Source organism: Platalea leucorodia, assembly GCF_965183815.1.
Source record: "Platalea leucorodia genome assembly, chromosome: 18".
Classification (NCBI taxonomy): Eukaryota; Metazoa; Chordata; class Aves; order Pelecaniformes; family Threskiornithidae; genus Platalea; species Platalea leucorodia.
The window spans coordinates 8593558-8610486 of NC_138840.1; the positions used below are offsets into that span (position 1 = coordinate 8593558).

The 16929-nt window shown below is 51.1% G+C and overlaps 1 protein-coding gene across 5 annotated transcripts; it reads left to right on the forward strand.

Moving 5' to 3' along the window:
- Positions 1–543: 543 nt before the first annotated feature.
- Positions 544–16605, forward strand: ELOA (elongin A). Of its 5 annotated transcripts, none has more exons than XM_082329852.1 (11): positions 544–907; positions 6115–6171; positions 6815–6933; positions 7829–9044; positions 10376–10490; positions 10863–11015; positions 11468–11565; positions 11839–12019; positions 12562–12673; positions 12909–13060; positions 13649–16605. In XM_082329852.1, exons 1-11 carry the CDS (start codon positions 629–631, stop codon positions 13708–13710), a joined length of 2544 nt encoding a protein of 847 aa, XP_082185978.1. In that variant the 5' UTR covers positions 544–628; the 3' UTR covers positions 13711–16605. The 5 variants fall into 5 exon arrangements, with proteins under 5 accessions (XP_082185978.1, XP_082185977.1, XP_082185979.1 ...); XM_082329851.1 differs by having other exon boundaries at positions 10860–11015; positions 13649–16604; XM_082329853.1 differs by having other exon boundaries at positions 821–907; positions 6115–6536; positions 10860–11015; positions 13649–16603.
- The last annotated feature ends 324 nt before the right edge of the window (positions 16606–16929 follow it).

Consider the following 16929-nt stretch of genomic DNA (forward strand, 5'->3'; position numbering starts at 1 on the left):
CATCCTCCTCCCTCCTCTCCCCTCCCAGCCAGCTGACTGCTCTTATCACTTCTACATTTACAGCAGGCTTTTGGGGTGATGCGAGGACAGCCACCCTCAGCCGAGTCCCGACAGACATGGAAAGGGCTGGATTCAGGTAGCGCTGCCCCGGCCAAGGGCATCGTCGCAGCCAGCGACAGGAGAAGGCAGTGACCCAACGGCGAGGCGTGATCACCTGGCCGCTGCCAAGGGAGAGGCAGCCAAAGGCCTGGCTCCGCCGCAGAGGGGCTCACCAGGGCATTTGGGGATGAGCTGGGGGGACATCGCCCTCCTGACTCCTTCCCCGCTCTCCCGAGTGAGCGGAGGAGGCGGCAGCTCCGAGCCCCCCGGCCTGAGGAGCCCCCGGCCTGGGCAGCCGCGGCCCTGCTCAATTTGCCTTTGGCCACGAACCAATCTAAAACCCCACTTTCCACTCACTCCCAACAGCCTTGGTGGAGCCGTTGGGGGGCAACAGGAATAGGTACGAAGGGACATTTGTCTCAGGACCGCTGTCCTGACCGCTGTGGGGCCGGAGGTGGCACCACTGCCCCTGCCGGGGGGCGGCCATGGCGGCCGCGCTCCCCTCAGCAGCGCCCTGCCAGCACTCAAGATGGCGCTGCCCGCCGCCGCTGCCAGACCCCAAGATGGCACCCGCCGGACTCTGCCCGCACCTGCCATGGCCGCCACCGACGGGGGCAACGGCAGCGCCGCTTCCGTTTCCTGCCCGCAGCCAAGATGGCGGCAGCGGTGGGGAAGCGCCGTGTGGCCAGCGGGCGGTGAAGCCGCTTCCGCCGCCGCGGCCTCTCCAGCATTAAAAATGGCGGAGTCGGTGCTGGAAGTTGTGGGCAAGCTGCAGTCGCGGCTGGCGGGCAGCTCGGAGCCCAAGAAGGTGACGGGGGCGGCGGCGCGGCCGGGGCTCCCCCTCCCCGGCGGGGGCGGCGCGGCGGGGCCGGGGGTCGGGAGGGCCCGGGTTACCCCGCGGGGGGCCTGGGGAGCGGGCCCGGGCCTGCCCTCCCCTCCGCCGGGCCCCCCCCCTTGAAGTTTCCTGCCCGGCCGCGGTCCGTGGGGCGAGGCGGGCGGCCGCGGGGCAGGCCCGGGGGGTTGTCCCCGGTGGGAGCCCCCCGGGGCAGCTGCCAGGCCGGGCTGGGCTGCCAGGCCCCGGCTGCCCCACGGGAGGCCCGCTGCGGTGCGCCGGTGTCCTCCCGTGGGCTTCCCCCCGTGGCACGCCGGTGGAGCACGGTGTGAGAGGCAGGCGAGCGGGCAACTGGAGAACTTGCCGGAAGAGTCTTGCCCTGGTGACGTGTTCATGGTGGAAGAGCTACGGTCCCCGGCGTGAGCCCCGGCGGGAGGTGACAGCGAGGCACAGCCCTGCCCTGGGACCGGGGACGGCCGGGACCGCGGCGAGGCCGCCGTGATCGCTGGGGCGTTGGGGTCAGGGCGAGAAGTTGCCGAGTTTTAACTCAGCTGCTGGCGTGGGTTCCCCCTCTGGCCTTGGGGAAGTTGCTTGACGCCTCTCGCCTGGCTCCACAAGGGAACGTGTCTGCTGCCGAAATCTCCTGCCCGCAGCGGCTGTCGCGGAGCGGCTGCCGTGTGTGCGCTGCCGTGATCCGCGCCGGTGCCCGACTCTGTTCGGTGACATTTGGCTGCGTCTGTTGCTGACAGCAGCTCTCCTGCTGGGCACTGGGGTTCTGAGCTGGTTTTTTCAACTGAAATTTGGAATTAGGGCTGAGCTCAGGTGTGGCCTCACCACATGCTGTTATCCCATTCCCTACGATTTCATATTTTATAGGGGGAGCATCTGTTGTGACTATTTTCAGGTGTTCGGTTCATGTTTCACTTAATTCAGGTGAAAGATGAGGCAGTGAGGGCTGTGCAGCCATGCTGCACTCGGTTAATTTTGTTCAACTGAGGCAAACGCCTGCTTTCCAAGACCTCCCACGAAGAAGGATGGATTCTGAAGTGCTCAGCTGCTGACCCTTTGAAAGGGAGGCCCCCGTACCCAGCCCCAGCTTAGCTGGGGGCGAAGTGATGGGGGTGTCTGGTTCCTTTTCTCACCCTCTCAGCCAAGACCAGAGCAGGGTTTAACTGGCGGGGCCCCGAATGGAGCTGAGTCGTCGATTCCAGGGAGTCTTGGGCTCCGCGGTGCCGAGAGCACGCGCAAAGCTTCAAATATTGGCTGAGCACGCTGCACGCAGAGGATTAGTGCTCCTGTTTCCTGACCCTTGTGTCAGCTTGGGGCAATAACTGCTTGTCTGTGTTTCTTGGGCGTTGTAAGTCTTCGGGCACTATTTGCACAGGCTGACTCTGTCTCCAGTAACCTTGCGGTGTTAAATCGTTTCTTTCTCTGTTGATCCTATGCAGTTTTGCAAGGGGAGGGAGAGGTGGTAAGCATTCGCAAGCCGTTACTAGCTAGGATAGTGACTTTAAACATTTTCCCTTCCCCTGCAGAAATGTCCCGTGGCCTATACTCTTTTTATTTCTGATACCTTTTCAATTATATCCTTGGAGGTGTTAGTGTTTCTAGGCTTGAATTTACTTGCCATTGCATTGTCTTGATAGACTGTGTATCTTCCGAGTGCCTTCCTATGTCAGAAAATGGCTTTTGGCTCTTCTGCTATAACTGATTTCACGCCAGTTCTGTAGCAGCTACAGCTTTACCCTGTCAGCAGGACAAATCCCCGGCACCTCTGGCTGCTACCCACGCGTTACACCATTTCCAGCCTTGGGTTTTCTTGCCTTGTCCTTTTGAAACATTTTATCAGTAACGTGAAAGAATAATATTTGCCCGGTATTGTGTACAACTCTATATTGCCTTGCTGAAAGGTGTTAAGTATTAATATTTTTGGGGGGTGAAAATCAGGCTGCTGGCACAGAACTGTGAAAATTTGGACGCTGCTGTAATGGTTTGGAAATGGTCTTTTTTTTTCCAGCAGAGAAGATACAAACTCTGCTGCAGGACTGAAGGAAGAAAGAGGGTAAGGGAAACCCGAACAAGAGGATGGGGCCAGGCTGTGCTGTAGTAATTTGATATTAACGTGTGTCCTTAGCATTGTAACGGCCTGGCTGCCGCCTTTTAGGAAAAGAAAACAATCCAAAGGTAAACAAGACTTCATTGGAGCTGGAACTAAGTGAAGTTTTAATGGTTTGTGGCTGGTTGACTGAAACTCTACCCTGGGCTGGGGTGTTGTGGAAGAGCTTTCTTGTATGTATTTCATCTGCTGTCTAGCAAGATACAAGCTTGTGTTTTCTGGTTTCTACCTGGCTCCCTTTTTCTCACAGGACTTGTAGGATCTCAGTTATTTGAGTTGAGCTGCCAGATTTGAGTCTGCTTGGCTGATTTCAGCTGAAGGCAGTGGGGTGTACTGCATCAGCTTGTTTCCATAGGAAATACAGGTTAGTACACGTTCTTAAGCCTCGCTGCATCAGAGTTGTCTCACTTGGTGCATCCTATGCACGTGGACCTGTGGTCCACAGAGGTTGCAAGCAAAGCGAGGTTTTGCTGTGCTGTACAAACACAGCTCCTGAATATATCCCTGCTCGGATATGGCCAGGCTGCGTGCCACTTGGATGGCATCAATAAGCGCAGGTTTTGATATCTTAGATTGGCAGATAAGTGCATTACTGGTGACGCAGGTGACAAAAATGCCTCGTTTCCTGGCAGCATCATTTTGAGATTTTTTTATTACTTGGCTGGGAAGTCTGCTGAACTCAAACCGTGTTAACGTTTCTAGTGAACGTGCAGGTGTAAAAGCTTGGTAAAGTGACACTTAGGCAAAGGTGTGTGGATGGTGGCCTCTCAGAAAGCCAGCACTTGCCTTTTTTTTTTTTAAGATGTGTGGAGGTTTCCAACCATTGACTGCAGTGGGTGTGGAATAAGCTAGTTCCCCGTGAGACGTGCTCTGGATCAAATGTGTGGGTCCCCTGGCCTCAAACCGCGCTTCCCTTGGCTAAACAAAATCCAGAGAAGAGCCCCGTTGAGAATAGCGCTTTTCTTCTTGGAATTCAGCCCTGAAGGCAACAAAAAACGACAGAGCAAAAAGAGCTGTGGAAGATGGGGTGTAGCTAGGAAATCACTGGGAGGCTGCAAGGATGCCATAACGAGTTTTCTCTTGGTTCTTACTCTCGCGGTGGGATTTTGTAAGCTCTGAAACAACCTCTCTAGGAAGGCAATCAGCTTACAGAGATGCTATTGTTTTAATATTGCCCTGTTTTACTCTTTTTCTATCTAGTACAAAATCCATCCTTCTTCCCCTCCCGTCCTGTCCCCTTCTAAAGAGGACCTTCATGCACACTAGTCCAAACACCTGTGTTCCTGATGCCGGAAGGATCTTGGCCTTCCCGGCGGGATCCCGACCCGTGAGCTGCGGCAGGCCGTGCCGCGGTGGTTTGAGGGGAGGCAGCGGAGGTGGGCTGTGTCTCTTCTGGTTTGATGGCTTTGATGGTCAGTGAGCTTGTGGAGCAGCGGTGCTGGCAAAGTAACAGCGGTTCTGAAAACTGAAAGGATGTTGGGATTTTTAGCTCAGCTGGCTGCTTTTTTTTTTTCTCTCCCCATCAGTTGAGGTAGGTGGTGGAGCACGATACCTGCCCCAGATACCGTGAATCCCGGGGGAGACTCTACGTTACTGTGAGCCCAGAGTTGCAGGGACAGAGGGCTTGAAGACCCGGTTAGCTATGGTTACAGCACAGCTAGAACTATTGCATCCTCCTCATCGCCCCAGCTCAAGAGTGCTGAAACACACGGTGACTGTTGGTATCAGTGTTTCACTCTTCTAAAACAAACAAGAAACCCTAAACCTTCAGTCATGGCGATGAAGTCCTAAATATAATGGAGATGGGGCAGTGGTTTCTGGTGAACAGGAGCCATCCTGTGGTTCTGCTTAAGCTAGATGAACCCTTCTCTCTGTGTTGAGGAGTATTTTCTCTCTGAAAGTAGTAGCACTCTTTGAATGGGTTAAAAGGACTTCTTTCCTTCAAAAGGAAGGAAACCTCTAAACCTCTTTGATCCTTGCATGGTGGAAGTGGGGGTGAGTGGAATAGCTTAGGCCGACAGTGCTAATTTGAGCATGAGCACAGTGGTTTAAAGAGAAGATCTTCTGGATCAGGGACAGCCCTTTGTACGGCATATAGCACAGCAGTGCTGAACAAAGCCTGGGCTGTATAGGGGCTATAATAATGGGAACGCTGACGAGGCTGGCCCGTGGCTATAGCTGAGCTGCGGGAAGTAATGTGAGGGGCAGCGGCGCTGTCAGATGCGTGCTGCCATGTAACGTAACTAAAAAGTCGGTGGACATCTTGGTGAAGCGGTGTCCCAAGGCACCTGGGTGGCAGAGGTACGAGTACGTCCCCTTCACCTGCGGCCCCTCACTGGGGTGCAAGTCGGAGGGGGCTCCTCTTCCCTCCCTGGCCCGCGGAGCAGCTGTAAGCGCCGGCAGGGCCTCGCTTGGCAGCGTCCGCGTGGAGGAACGCAACGTTTCTCACTGCTGTATGGCGAAGGGAAGGGAGAAGAGTGGGGCGAGAGGCAGTGGTTGGGGAAGGGATCAGCTGCCTTTTTAGCACAGACTGAGAGGAGAGAGACTGTCAGCAGCACTGACAGTGCTGGGCCTGCAGGGGAGATACAGGTTCCCTCTTAGATCTTTAAGAGCATCTAGAAATCGTCCTTCCCTCAGTGTCTAGCTTGCAAAACTTCAGAAAGGACTCTTAATATCTTTTTTTAACAAGTGATGCAATTCTCAGCACCACCTTCTGAGTCACAAGCTTCCGAGTCCTTTCTTCCACTTGCTGTGCAACAGAGTCGTGTGTCTGTGTTCCTGACGCTTTAAGCCAAAGCTAAGTTGCAGTCCTCTGTGAAGAAAGCATTAATATTTGAGTGTGTTTTAAGATTCTCAGGTGGGCCCTCGTAGGCAAAGAGGTGATAATTTCTTAACAGTTGGCCCTCGTGTTCAGCTTCTTGGGAGCTTGTTTTGGAGCAAGACAGCAGCCGTCTGCCACTTGGGTCTTTCTAACAAGCTCTCATGCAACGCAGCATTTGCGTCCTTTCTAATCGCAGTATGTGGTTCCGTATGACAAGTCTGAACACTCTCCTCCTTGTCTCTGCAGCTGCTGAAAAGTCTGAAGAGGCTGTCTGAGTTGCCCATCACAGTTGACATTCTTGTGGTAAGAGCTGTGAAATCTCGCACACTTCCATCGTGTCTGTCAAGTCACAGGAGAACTGTTTGCCGCAGAAATGCTGCTTTCCCTGCAATGGGGCGTGTTGCCTCGGCCACCTGCTACGGCCTGGCGTCACAGGCACGATTGTGATGAGGTTCTGGAGATTCCAGGCACGGGGAAGGAGCGTGGCAGAGCAAGTGTGAAGCCAGGGAGGACGGTTTGTCATCCTGAGTTCTTCCAAAAGCTTAGCACTTGACTGGGATAGGAGAGTTGGAGCAGTTCCTAACGATAACCGAATCGTCATGAAATTAGGAAGTGCTAATCCTTAAAATTATTAGTGACTTTTGTCTTCAAACTTACCAACAGTCATGGTAAATACTAACTTAGTTTATTAATACAAATAATGAATGTTTAACTTAAGGCAGAGTTAAGTCGTCTTTGATTTACAGAACTGTAGTAAACAATATAATGGCCGCTGAAAACATAATATATCATATGTGATATCTTCGCCGTTAAATCAAGCAAGTTTATTTCTACCTAGCAGTGACAGGTAGCGGGTTCACTTTATTCACTTTGTAGGAAGTTTAGCAGAGGTGAGAATGCTGACTGTTTTGCTAACTAGAATTCATGTCTCGGCTCTCTCGTGAAGGAGACGGGTGTTGGGAAGACTGTGAACAGTTTACGGAAACACGAGCTTGTAGGAGACTTTGCGAAGAATCTGGTAGCCAGGTGGAAGAAGCTAGTGCCGGTCTCCCAAGAGGCAGACAGGTGAGTGAACCTGCTTGGTTATCTTGATGGATAAGCTTTTTTTGTACTTCTGCAGTAGAGATGATAAACTTCTCTGACCAAGGTAACAAAGTGAAGGCTCTGGAAAAACTTGTAACACAAGCGTGCTAACTCTGCGCGGGGTTTTTGCCTTGTTTTGGCATAAACTTCCTGCCTCTGCTAGCTGCGGAGCGTTAGGTTGCTGATGGCTGTGGTTTTGCCTGAAAGTAGGGACCGATTTTCAAGAATCTGCAGTTTGATGAAGAGATTAACAGTAAAGGCCAGAAAAGTGCCTTTGATAAATCAAGAGATGCAATCTGCTTGCTTCCTATTTTATGATTCTAAAAAGAGGAAGTTCTGGCCCGAGTAAAGGAAGTGGCTTGCTTCGAAAGAAGGCTTTTCTGTGCAAAAATCCTATGGAAACTGAAAGTTAATGCTAGACAGCATGTTGTAGTAACAAAACTGTGTTGAAACGAGCGATGAGATCATTTAGATGTGGGTGATAAAGACCCAGTTATTCATGATAATTTTGATGGCTGTGGTATCCCTGCATGGGTAACTGGCGAACTGGGAGACACGTTTCCCATAGGCACCACGCAGCCAGGAGTGTGTAGGCATGGAAAAGTCTCTGTATGCATCTGTCTCCACTTCCAGTGAACTGTGAAGTCTCTAGTCTTAATAAAAATGCTTAATCAATTGCCGCACTAGAAATGCGGTTTCTAAATCCCTGAATGTTGCTGTGCCTGAGAGAATTCGTGGTATTCTTGCCACAAAACTACCAAATGCAACCTTAGCCTGCTGTAAGAGAGGTTCCCGTTCACATGGTCCATGGGGAGTGGTTCTCTTCATTCACATTGGGAAGTTTTAATCTAACTATTTTGTTTTCTTATCCCTTCAGAAATAACCTAGATTCTGAAGACCGTGACTACGAGAGGAGCAGCTCAAGCAAAAGACATCAAGAATCCTCCCTCAGAGAGGAGGAGGAAGCTGACCAGGAGTATTCAGAACCCTTCCAGCCGTCTTGCAGCCAGTCCTATAGCCCAGATCATAGGGAAAAGAAGTCCAAAAGGTATCCTAGGCCTGAGAGAGCCCATGAGACTTATGGCTATAGCAGCCATGAGGGGAAGGGTTGGGGCAGATCTTCCCCAGTGCTCTCTTCAGATCAGGAGTACTCGGACTATGGACAAGCTGCGTCACCTGAGCCAAGTGAGAGCCCTCAGGATACGTACGCAGACCCTTACGCCTCTGAGGAGCAGGAAGAACCGACAGTATTGCATCGGAAGGCCAGTAAAGGCCACAGCTTTCAGGAGAAGCTGGGAGGAGGCCGAGAGAGGAACCCCGGTGAGTTCTATGACAAAGGGAACACGAGTCGAAGCAAAGAGCACAAGTCTTCTCACAAGAAGCAGCGACTTGATGGCAGAGGGGAGGACAGGACCTCTGCCTTCAGCCCAGAAAGATTGCACAAGACCTCTTTTAAAGAGCAGCTCCGAGAAGCCCCCATGGCAGGGGGCAGCAAGGAGAAGCAGAGGATGTCGGATGGCACCAAGAAGGAGAAGAACCGAGAAAGCGGCACCTCCCGAAAGGAGAAGCTGCACATGTTGCCGCACTTGGAAGAGTCTTTGGACAACCACGTTAAGAAGCAAAAACATCGGGACTCTGAAAAAAGCAAATTGGAAAAGCCCAAGCTGAGCTTGGAGACCTCTAACACGGAGCGGGAGAAACGGAAAGCTGAGAGTGACTCGTCAAATAGGATAAAAGAAAAGGGGACTTCTGGGAGCTTAAAGTCTTCAGAGGGGAAGCGCAAAGTCTCCGACATGGACAAAAAATCGATGGGCTTTTCCTCAAATTTTGGGGAGGGGGAAGTGGAGGATGAATTTGAACAGCCCACAATGTCCTTTGAGTCGTACCTCAGCTATGACCAGCCCCAGAAAAAGAAAAAGAAAGTGGCCAAACCCTCTGTGTCCGCTGGGGAGAAAGAGCGAGGGCACAGCAAACAGAACGGATCCAAAGCCAGTACCAACAGCCCAAGCTCGAGTAGGAAAAGTCCAAGCCACAAGCGAACAAGTGAGAAAAAGGCAGAGAAGAAACTACCAGAGCCTCCTAAACCAAAGAGGGTAAGGTTTTGGAGATCTGAAAGTGAACAAAGAAGGTGGGATCAGCTGCTCTCGGTCCTCTGCCATCTGGGGCTTATTAGTTTTCCCCTCGGAGGTGCTGGGCTGTGTTCTGCATCGGGTTGTGCTTGCGGTGTCTCGTTGCTATCTAGGTCTGCCACTCCTGGTTCCTGCTGGGAGGGACCGTGTGTTTCATACGCCCTACACCACAGGCATCGCTTTGTGCTGTTAAGAGTGGAATTCTGCTGGAAAAGTGGCTGGGGGGGGGGGGGGGGAGAAATGCAACAGACAAAACCCTCTTTTATTCAAAAATGGGGAGAGTAAGAAGGAAACACCTTCAGCTAAATAATTGTATGAAAACATATTGGACATGATACGATTGTTAAGCATGCAAAAATCTTTAGATGTGAGTCAACTTAGAATCCTGCGTAATATGCAGTGCATCTCCACCTGCTAGCAAGGTTCCCATGTCTCTCAAGTATTTATGCTTCTCTAAAACTGACCTTTTTTTTTTTTTATCTTTATCAGTACTGCAGTTTTGTTAACTAAATCTGTTGGTCTCCAGAAATGGGTGAGAAATGGGAGAACTGGTGTTACAATGCAGCTTATTCTGGAAGACAGACCTTCTTTTGTGAAAGCAGGAAAAATGAGCAATGTTTCTGTATAAATTCATTACCCCATGGGTGCCAGGGTTGGGTATAGAAATAAGGGACTGATGTGTAAAACCTTGACTGCTCAATCTTTTTGCTCAACTTGAAACACTTTGCTCTTCGAAAAGTGTTTTTATAATCTTAGCAGCCTTTTAAAATCCTGCTTTGCTATTCATTCTAATAAGTGCCTCATATCGAAGTCTTGGATGTCCCCCAGTTGGTGAGGTTCCCCTCTCCACCACCATGGAGTTTGTTGCAGGAGGTGGGGAGGAGGAGAAGAGGCAGAACAGGTAAATGAGTGTTGGAGATCAAGGCAATGTTTCTGCCAGCTTTCTCTTCTGTTTTTTCTCTAGTTCTTTGCATTGTTAATCTGACTTGGGTTCCTGCCAGAGGCCTTTGGCACTGAACCTTGTAGGTTAAAGATGTGGATGGCTCTTACTGGAGGGTGCTGAGTGATTCAGATCCTGAATTTTGGCTTCTTTGTATTGACAGCCTAGACAGAGCCACAGTAACGTGGCAGAAGCACAGGCTCCCTCTGAGGCTATTTCCTGGTGCAAGCTGGTCAGCATTGAATGTCTTATTCAAAATATCGGACAAAATGCAGTTCAGTGCTGTTTGTACACTGGCAGGATGTAACGTTCTCCTTAGTCTCGTCTTACGTGCATGCACATTCTCTCCTTCCAGATACTTTTAGATGTGGTACCAACGTTACCAGACATCCCACTGCCGCCGATTCAGGCCACCTACCGCCCTCTTCCTTCGATCGAGTCCATTACCTGCTCCCAGACAAAAAGGAAAGGTATGTTGGGTGGGAAAATAGGTCTGAAATGGGCTGCAGCCATTGTTTGTGGGAGGAAGTGGATGCTGGCTGGGTTCAGGCCCTTCTGTTGGGGTCTGGTGTCCTGCCTCTAATGGCCAGAGCCTGGGTTTCAGAAAAAGGGGGCTTATTTCCCCTGTGCTCTAGCAGAAATGAGGAAGATCCTTTGCTGATCCTTCTTGAGGCTTGGGCTTTGGACTTGCCTTTCCTGAACTAGGTTGCGGGTCTATTAGGGAAGACTTGGGGCCCTTTAGGTTGCTTCTGGGTGACTCTGTCTCCTGTGCCGTTCATCAGGGTGGGCTCTTCTTCTTTTCTCTGCCCCCTCCTTACTCCAGGTCTTTCTCTTTACAGCAGTGTCCTCGCCAGTTGAAGAGAGTGAAGCGGGTTTTACAGGCCGTCGGTTGAATTCAAAGATGCAAGTGTATTCAGGCTCTAAAACTGCCTACCTCCCAAAGATGATGTCTCTGTATCAGCAATGTATCAGAGTCCTCAGTAACAATATTGACTGTAAGTACCTTTCCTCATCTGTCTTAAAGTCGTGTTGCCATGCAGATAATTCTAAAGTCTTGGTAACTGGTTTGTATATATCCCAGCAGCATCTGGCTTGGAGCATGTGAACAGTTAGTTGCCCCTTGTCACAAGGCAAGCTAACTAATGTGGGACAGATCTCACTGAAAGCTCAGGTGCTGCAGGAATCGGCACCCGGCATGCTTTCAGGGAGTGCTAAAGCACTGGAAAAGGTGGTAAACGGAGCCTTGCGCAGGCACTTCTTAACTTGGAGATACTGGTGCCTGATGACCTGCTAGAGCTGTTGCACCTGCCGTTCCTTTCTCCTTTCCCTCATATTGCGTAGTGGCGTGCAGCACTGCTGGTTTTCCCACTGCATTTCAAGGTGTTGAGCGCTTTCCTTGGCAAGGAAGGAGCAGGATAAATACTGTGTGCATCTTGCTTCCCTCTAGCAATCTATGAAGTGGGCGGTGTCCCTTTCTCAGTGCTGGAGCCTGTGTTGGAGAGATGCACCCCAGAGCAGCTGTATCGCATTGAGGAGTGTAATCATGTGAGTGCCTTGGCCTGGGCAAGGGATGGTGAGGTGCAGGAGATATGTTCTGTTCTCATCTGCAATAGCAGGATAGTAAAGAACAACGCTCTTTATAACAAGAGGTGGCTTTTCCTAGTCCCGAGTTCCCGGATTTGCCATCTGCCCATCTCTTGCTGCAAGTTGGCCCCTAAGCTGTCTTGTCCTCTGTGGTGTTCCAGTGACGCTGGTGCTGAGGGAGAGGGGAGTGAAGGTGTCAGGAAGGATCCCAGCTTTCACGTGGGTTTGTTTCAGGTCCTCATTGAGGATACGGATCAACTGTGGCACAATCACTGTCTCCGAGACTTCAAGAACGAGAAGCCAGAAGAGTTTGAGTCCTGGCGGGAGATGTACCTTCGACTTCACGATGCACGAGAGCAGCGGCTGCTCATGTTAGCGCGGAACATCGGCTCAGCTCATGCCAACAAACCCAAAGGTAAAGTAGGGCTGAATGATCAGAGAGGGGTCTGGAAATGCTGCCTAGGGGATGTCTTTGTGGGGGGAAGGTCTTTCAGAGTGGCTGGTTTAAATCTGGTCCAATTTAGGAGTTGCTTAACTCTCTGTTCTTTGTGGTGGCCTTTGCTTAATGGCTTAGCAGGCTCTAGATCTCATCCATAGTGTTGCTGATGCAGACTAGACAGCAGTATTTTATAGCAAGGACATGTAGCGCTGCAGACGCGCCTCTTGTTCTGCTAGAGTGGCTTCTCCATGCTGGGGTTGAAGAATACCGAGGTGGAGCGGAGCACTCCTGCTCTTTCGGTGAACGTAATGAGAACTACTGACCTGATCAGTCGGATTTCTCACAGCCCACGTTGTGACTGCAAGAGGTTCAGACCTTAGGGAGGAGGCTATCGCCTGAGCTTTGAAATGGATGGACTGGGGAGAGGTGGTTGGAGCTTGCTGTAATAAGACAAGCACTGAGGAGCCTCCTTTATAATAAGCTGGATCTAAGCAGTGTTTCCCTCCGGTCTCCTACAGGTAGAGTGGCGAAAATGGCGTTTGTGAACTCTGCAGCAAAGCCCCCTCGGGATGTACGAAGGAGGCAAGAGAAGTTTGGAACTGGAGGACCTCTTCTGCCAGAGAAGACCAAGTGAGTGTTTCTCAGTAGCGCTTGCTGTTCAGGGCCTCTTTTCCTGTGGGCTCCTGCCAGCTTCCCCCTGAAGCTCTGCGCCCTGGCAGGAGGGGATGCTGTGTGTCCGGGAGGTCCTTTTGCAGTGAAACTTCTAACAGCCACGCTGCTTTTAACAAATGTGGCCTGTGTTTGAAGAATTACATCAAACCACGGTGACTCCTTTACTGAAATGTCTGTCCCGTCTCTGTTTCAGAATAAAACCAGTCCTGTACACATCTAGCAAAAGCCACACTCGTGTGAGTGAGGAGCAGTCCTATGATGGGCCCAGCACCAGCAGTGCCCATTCTGTCCCATCTTCAGGTAGCACCTTCTCCTCCTACGACCCCAGGAAACCACCAGTGAAGAGTAAGTACAAACTGCACAACATCCGGGTGGTCTCCTAGAGCTCCTCCTTTACAAACGCACGAATCTGCTGCTTCAGCACAAAGAGAAATCCAGGCTGTGCAGGAGGGTTGATGTTGGTGGCCTCTGTCCTCTCCCTAAGGAGAGGGTAAAGGTTGTTCAAACTTCTTGTACAAGAAAAAGCACAGGGAAGCATCCGATTCACCTGCCTGCTCGCTGCTGACTGCGTCAGCCCGTCCCAATGGTACTAATGAGGCAAAAACCCTGCCTTTTCCCTCCTGCTGTCCTTCTGTGTCTGTCCAGCTGTTTGGAACAATGAAACTGTAGTGCAGCTCCCTTGGGAAGGAATCGGGGAGAGTTTCACCAGAGATCTGTGTTCTTGCAGTGCAGAAAGCAGAGTGGGCTCTCCTCGGTCTGTGACCTGAAAATACGATAGGCCATGATCAGACAGCACACACTTACACCTGCCTTGCGTCTGCTTTGCCAGGGCTGAGCTTTGAATCACTCCCTGCTTTCGTAGTCTGTGACTGCTGCGTTAATGTGTAGGGTTTTTGTTTGATTTGGCTTTTTTTTTTCCTTTCTCTGTTGCAGAAATTGCACCCATGATGGCAAAGACTATCAAAGCTTTCAAAAACAGGTTCTCTCGGAGATAAGTTTGCAGTGCAGATCTGGGACTTTCCCTCTCGTGGGGAGTGGCACTGGAGGGGAAGAAGGTACCCAAACAGCCCTTTTCTTTGAACTCTTTGGAGGCTGCAGCTGCTGGGAGAAGCTTCGATCTGCACAAGACGACAGCACAGTATTTTATCTTTTATTCTGGTCCCTTTCTCAGTGTCAAGCCCCCCTCTTTTCCCCCTGCCCTTAACATCCTGTTTCTGGCTTTGTCATCTTTCGAAAGAAGGGTGTACAGAATCTCCCGACACGAGAAAATGTGAAGTCTTGGCACCTGCTGAGAGTGGAAGATCCAGAGACTATTTACTATTTAACCTTTTAATAAATTATAAAATGGTTTTAATTAATATTTTGCCCCTCTGTCCCGCTGGTATTATTTATGTTGCTCCCAGTAGTCTCCCCCCTCCCAATCCAGTACAAGGGCCAGCCTCTCTGTGACTGGAGCTGGCAGGAATCCATCTGTCTGAATGGACACTGGGTGTCACGGGAGTCTTTTCTCATGATCTGGTACCTGCTGGGCCCAAAGTCCCACCTGGACTCGCGGACGGGTAGGACTGGTGGCCCATCTGCTCATCGATCCTTTGGCAAGCGCATCACGTCCTGAGGCTTTGCTCTCTACTCGTGTATGTTAATAAAATCTTAGCGCTCTCAACCTTCTCTCTGCTGTTACTGTAGATCTTGTACAGATGCTTATGTTGTTGTGCAGGGATGCCAAGAGCCACTGGGGGCTTTTTTCTCTGCTGCTGTTGTTCTTCTGCTGGATACTGGGAATAAAACTACGAGGGGTTTTGGGAGAAATTTTACTGTGCACCAAGTCAGATTTTAACTTTTTATTTTTTTTGAGAGAGAGAGGGGACTTTGCCTCTGAAATGAAAAACAGTTTTTAAATATCAATGAAGGCATCGGTTTGCCTCTTTTAATGGAAAGAAGGAATACTTTAATCTTGTTTTCTGTGTGGAATTGGGAAGGATTTATTTCCAGTTTGGAAACTGGTGCTTAAATCCTGTCTTTTCGCTGTATGTCTTCCTCTGCCTGCTCTTTGGAAAAAGCAAGGATTTTAGTCTTTGAACCTGAAACCACTTGACTGGGGTTGGAGGAAAGTGAATAATGGAATGTGGTTTGTTTTTAATGCGTGCATACTTCATAGCAGGAGTTCGGAAAGCTCGGCTGTACTTGGTGTCTGAGGAACTGGAGCTCTGGAAGGAAAGGGTGTGCGATGTGAGCCAGCGGACAGCTGGGTTGGTGGAAGTGTGAGGAGGTGCCCTGGAGCACAGCTCCTCTGCAGAGGCCGGGAGCCCGAGTGCTGTGTGAGGTGTGTGATTTCGGGTGGACTCGCTGAGGCCGCAGCAGGGAGCCGGACACAACCAGGCGCTCGCTATTAAATGTGAAGCCTTATTGTGGTGAATGTTTCCGCTTGTGGGTTACGTCTGCCTCAAAAGCAAACTTACTCAGAGATGGTGCAAGCAGAGGATGGAGCTGGTTAGAGCCAGGCCACGTGGCGAGGGAGACGGCCTCTGTTAGCGCTCAGAGGCCTGACCGGATCGGGAAGGGGAGAGATTCTCCTGTTCCAAGCCATATTTGCTGCCCTGGGACTTTGCTGTCTAGGTGGAAAAGGTGCTGGTAGTAGATGCTGTCGGTGGCAGCTTTTGAGAAGCTGTGCTGCTAGCTTTCTGTGGCTGCCAAATCCTGAACCGGCGGAGCTGTCTGTGCGCACTGACCGGGGGAAGCCTTGCTGTGAAGAGCCCTCCCTGGAGGGCTCTAGAAAAATCCCTGTATGCTTCTGGTTTCTGTTGATTTTCCTCCTTTTTTTTTTTTTTTTAAATTTTAAACCATTCTGAACACCTGTCTCTTGTTTATTTGGTCTGTTCTTTTTCTTATTTTGAAGGTCTTGGAAAAATGTTCTCAGACTCTCATGTGCTGTAAGTTTGTTACAGTCCCAGATGCTTTAATGTTACCGTGCAGCATTTCAGTGTGTGTTGTGCTGTAAAATAATGGCTCCTTACTCTTGCATTTTTGCTGTGTTTAATTTTGCTGTATTTTTAATTAGATAACAATATATTATCTTCTGCTGACTGTTGTGCTACCGTTTATTTCTCCTGTACTTGGGGCAGGGGCAGAGGGGAGGGAAGCAGAGCCTGGCATGGTGTTCAGGCCCCAATGGAGCCTTGAGTTCTCTGGGGGAGGCCCGAGAACAATCTTGGGCACCGCTCAACTGCCACTTAATTAATGCTACAGCCAGATACTCAGCTGCGGGTATTGCCCAAAGCATCGCTGTTACGGGGTGATGTACCTTCCCTCGCGGAGCAGCCTCTTTGCTCTAGGCTTTGCCGACTGTGTCTGTGTTTTTAGGTTAGCTGGACTGCGGGGAAGGGGGTACGTGTGTCTGCATTGACTCTGCTGAGCGGGTCCTGTGGGTACTGGTCCCGCTGCCCACCGCTCTCCCTTCCCTCCCCCTTGCTCAGCCGCTAAAACCACACAGCTGGAAGAGGTGGGCACCAGCCCTCAGCGGGGAAGAGAGGAGGGTTACTCCATGAGACACAAACTAAGCAAAGTCTAGGGTAAAAGCGCTTGCTCCGCTGCCAGCCTCCCGGTGCCTGGGGCCTTACACTTGTGCAATTTTTCTGTGCTACACTACAGACGAAGGAACTGAGCAGAGCCGCCTCTTCCCCCTTCGCCGCCCCGCTGGTGGTGGGATGAGTAACGTGGGCAGGAGGGGGAGTGACCTTGACTTGCATTTGTATTTTGGTCCCTAACTGTGTATATACAATTTTCTATGTTCCTTTTTTTGTGGTAACTAAGATGAATATTTTAATTAGATAAGTTATATGAAAAGAGGAAAAATCATGTCTCAATAAAAGCCAAACACTGGACCGTGTCTGCTTGTTCTTTTCTGTCTCTGAGCAATGACTGCGAAATTATCATTAGCACATTTAATTTGGGATCCCGGCGGGGCGGGGGGTGCTCCCGTTCCCCCTCCTGGCTGGAAGTTGAAACCGCGGGAGCTCTGCTGGCGCTGCTGAAGAGCAGCTTTGCTCTTCCCCCAGCGCCCGGCGCTGCTGGCGCAGCCCGGCCTCCCCCGGGGCCCCTCCGAGGCCGGGCTGGGGCCGAGCCGCCTTCCCCCCCCCCCCCCCCAGCCCCGGGGCAGCCGCTCGCTGCTCCGGTTGCACCGGGGGCTGCGCTGGCCCCAGCACGTGCAGCCCTAA